The sequence below is a fragment of the Alosa pseudoharengus genome, unplaced genomic scaffold (assembly GCF_046254945.1).
Source record: "Alosa pseudoharengus isolate Yale_2024_CS ecotype anadromous, Long Island Sound unplaced genomic scaffold, YU_APseudo_1.1 YU_APseudo_1.1_scf_18, whole genome shotgun sequence".
In the NCBI taxonomy this organism is placed as follows: domain Eukaryota; kingdom Metazoa; phylum Chordata; class Actinopteri; order Clupeiformes; family Clupeidae; genus Alosa; species Alosa pseudoharengus.
The window spans coordinates 15,514,513-15,516,800 of NW_027468650.1; the positions used below are offsets into that span (position 1 = coordinate 15,514,513).

A 2,288-nucleotide genomic window follows, 5' to 3' on the forward strand; every position below is an offset into this window, starting at 1 on the left:
TTTATCATATTCACTTAAACCGATAGAACAACATCAGCCGGTTTTAGAAAAAAAAAACACACTTCTACCTCCACCCAGAGCCTGTTATTTGTTTTGCAAAAATCCACAGCTCCCGTTTCTTTTGGTCCAATAAGAGCAGGGCTGTGTGAGATCTGACTGTCAATCACAGTCTGGTGCAGTCTGGTGCGCACTGATGAGCACAAACTCGATGAGAGGGTGCTCGGTGGTAGTGGGGGAGGGGCATGAGAGTTGTAAACATTCAAAAATTTGGCTAAGTCCCCTCAATCTATCAGACTTGCCCACTGCAGCTCTGCATGGTTTCCCCTTTAGAAAATCTGAAGAGAACTAAGCATCCCCAAAGTATTTCCCAATCTCAGTTGAGATTGGTGTCTTTTTCTCTCAAATGCTCTAAGACAACCATGAAATATAAGGAATGGTGAAGAGAAAGGAATGGATCAAACTGAGGAGACACTGATAAATATGCCAGAGTAGTTTATTGATGGAAAAATTATCAGCATGATTTTATGATACATTTTAGGTTTGGCTACATTTAACAGCAATTCGGATGTTTAAGGATGCTATAGCTACTGTATATAGTTTTTTTTAGTAAAACATTCCAAATCTAACTAATATACAGAAATATATTGTAGGAAAAGCAAACGTAAATCAACTGTTTTAATATACTAAACAGCAAGTATGTAAGACCTATAGAGTCTTTGATTATTCAGTTAATTTAGTCTTAGTGAGTCACCAAACTGAAGACACCAACAGGACAAAGACACAGCAAATCACAGTTTTACAGTGGAAACAGCAATTGGCCAATGAAAGTGCTGTGGTCATTGGCATTATCATAAATCCAAGAGTTTGCTCTTAGCTTCATGCACACCTGATCTCCCTTCTCCAGCTCCAGGTTCATCCCATTGGTTGCGGTTTCAAAGCGGCTACCTGCAGGATGATTGTACACGGTCACTGTCTGTTTGTCATTTTTAAAGAGCCTGAGACCCATGCCCCTGCTTGAGACATTATGACCAGAGAAGCTGAAGTAGTAGACTCCTTTCACTGGTGCAGTGAAGATACCTGTTACCAACACAACAGAACACAGGGCATCAGACAAAACATTATGCAAGCTCAATGTAATAATAACTATTAGCAATTTGTAATCCAGGTACCTGTGGTGGGGCTGTAAGCATTTCCAACATTGGCAAACACAACCTTATACACTAGGGTAATGTCGTTGCCAAACGGACCACGATTTCCATCAGGTCCCAGAGCTGCTCCAAATGCAACCTTCTCTGAAGATGAAACGCAAAGTGAAACATTCATGATTTGGACACTTTGGTAAAGCTCGGATAAATTCAGAATAGCTTTGATCGTGATATGACACTATACATTTTGAAAGGATTCATTTGCTAAAGCTTAATAGATATATCTGGCATTCCTTATGCCCTTTTATAGAATGGTCTGCAGTTTGAGTGTTGAGTGTTGAATGGTCTGCAGGTGAGCTTACCTGTGTTACATGTGCTACCTGTCTTCTTCTGCTCCTCCAGCTGGCACTTGAGAGCGGTCAACGAGACTTTCAGCTCCTCCATCTGCAGCTTCAGCATCTTTGAGTCAAGGTTTTCCTGGCAGGGAGTGTTGTTGTCCTCCCTTTTTACTCTTGCTCTTACCTCTTGGACATCGTCAACCTGTTGCAGGGCTCTGGTCTCCTGGACATCTCCAGGTCCTCCACACAGGGCACCAAGTGGCAGCAGCAGTAGCAGCAGTGGTACAGATAGAGCGGTTTTCATCATCATGGACATCTGAGATGTTTGGCTTTCCACATTAAACTGCTCAGCCTTTATACAGCACAGTCACTTTTGAGAGCCAATAGAATGTCAGAGAGCAGAATGCTGTTTGTCATGTTTTAGTTTAGACAAACAGACAGATAGAGACACGTGGTATTTACTGAGGATCAAAACCTGATCACTATCTCACAGATAAATGTGCCATAATACAGTTGGGTAATTCCACGCAAAGCTGTCACATCCATAACACCATGCCATGGTATTTAGTTGGCATTATGGATGTGACAGTTTTGCATGGAATTATTTTAATGCTTTCAAATGTGTATTCAAGTGCTTAGACAGTAAATTGTAAACTGTTGAAACTAGGGCTGTCAAAATAACTGATTCATTTCGATTAATTAATTTGAGAAAAAATAACTGATTAAAAAAATTAGTGCAGATTAATCGATTCCGTATGACCTTTGACCCCGAGCCGTTCTAGTCAGTAAAAATTAGACTGTAAAA

General features: G+C 40.7%; 1 protein-coding gene across 1 annotated transcript; it reads right to left on the reverse strand.

Annotated features, from left to right (window-relative positions):
- Positions 1–477: 477 nt before the first annotated feature.
- On the reverse strand, positions 478–1,791 carry LOC143131640 (cerebellin-4-like). The gene is made up of 3 exons (XM_076291263.1): positions 1,508–1,791; positions 1,170–1,292; positions 478–1,077 (listed from the first exon to the last, which is right to left on the reverse strand). Exons 1-3 carry the CDS (start codon positions 1,788–1,790, stop codon positions 797–799), a joined length of 687 nt encoding a protein of 228 aa, XP_076147378.1. The 5' UTR covers position 1,791; the 3' UTR covers positions 478–796.
- Between the last annotated feature and the right edge of the window lie 497 nt (positions 1,792–2,288).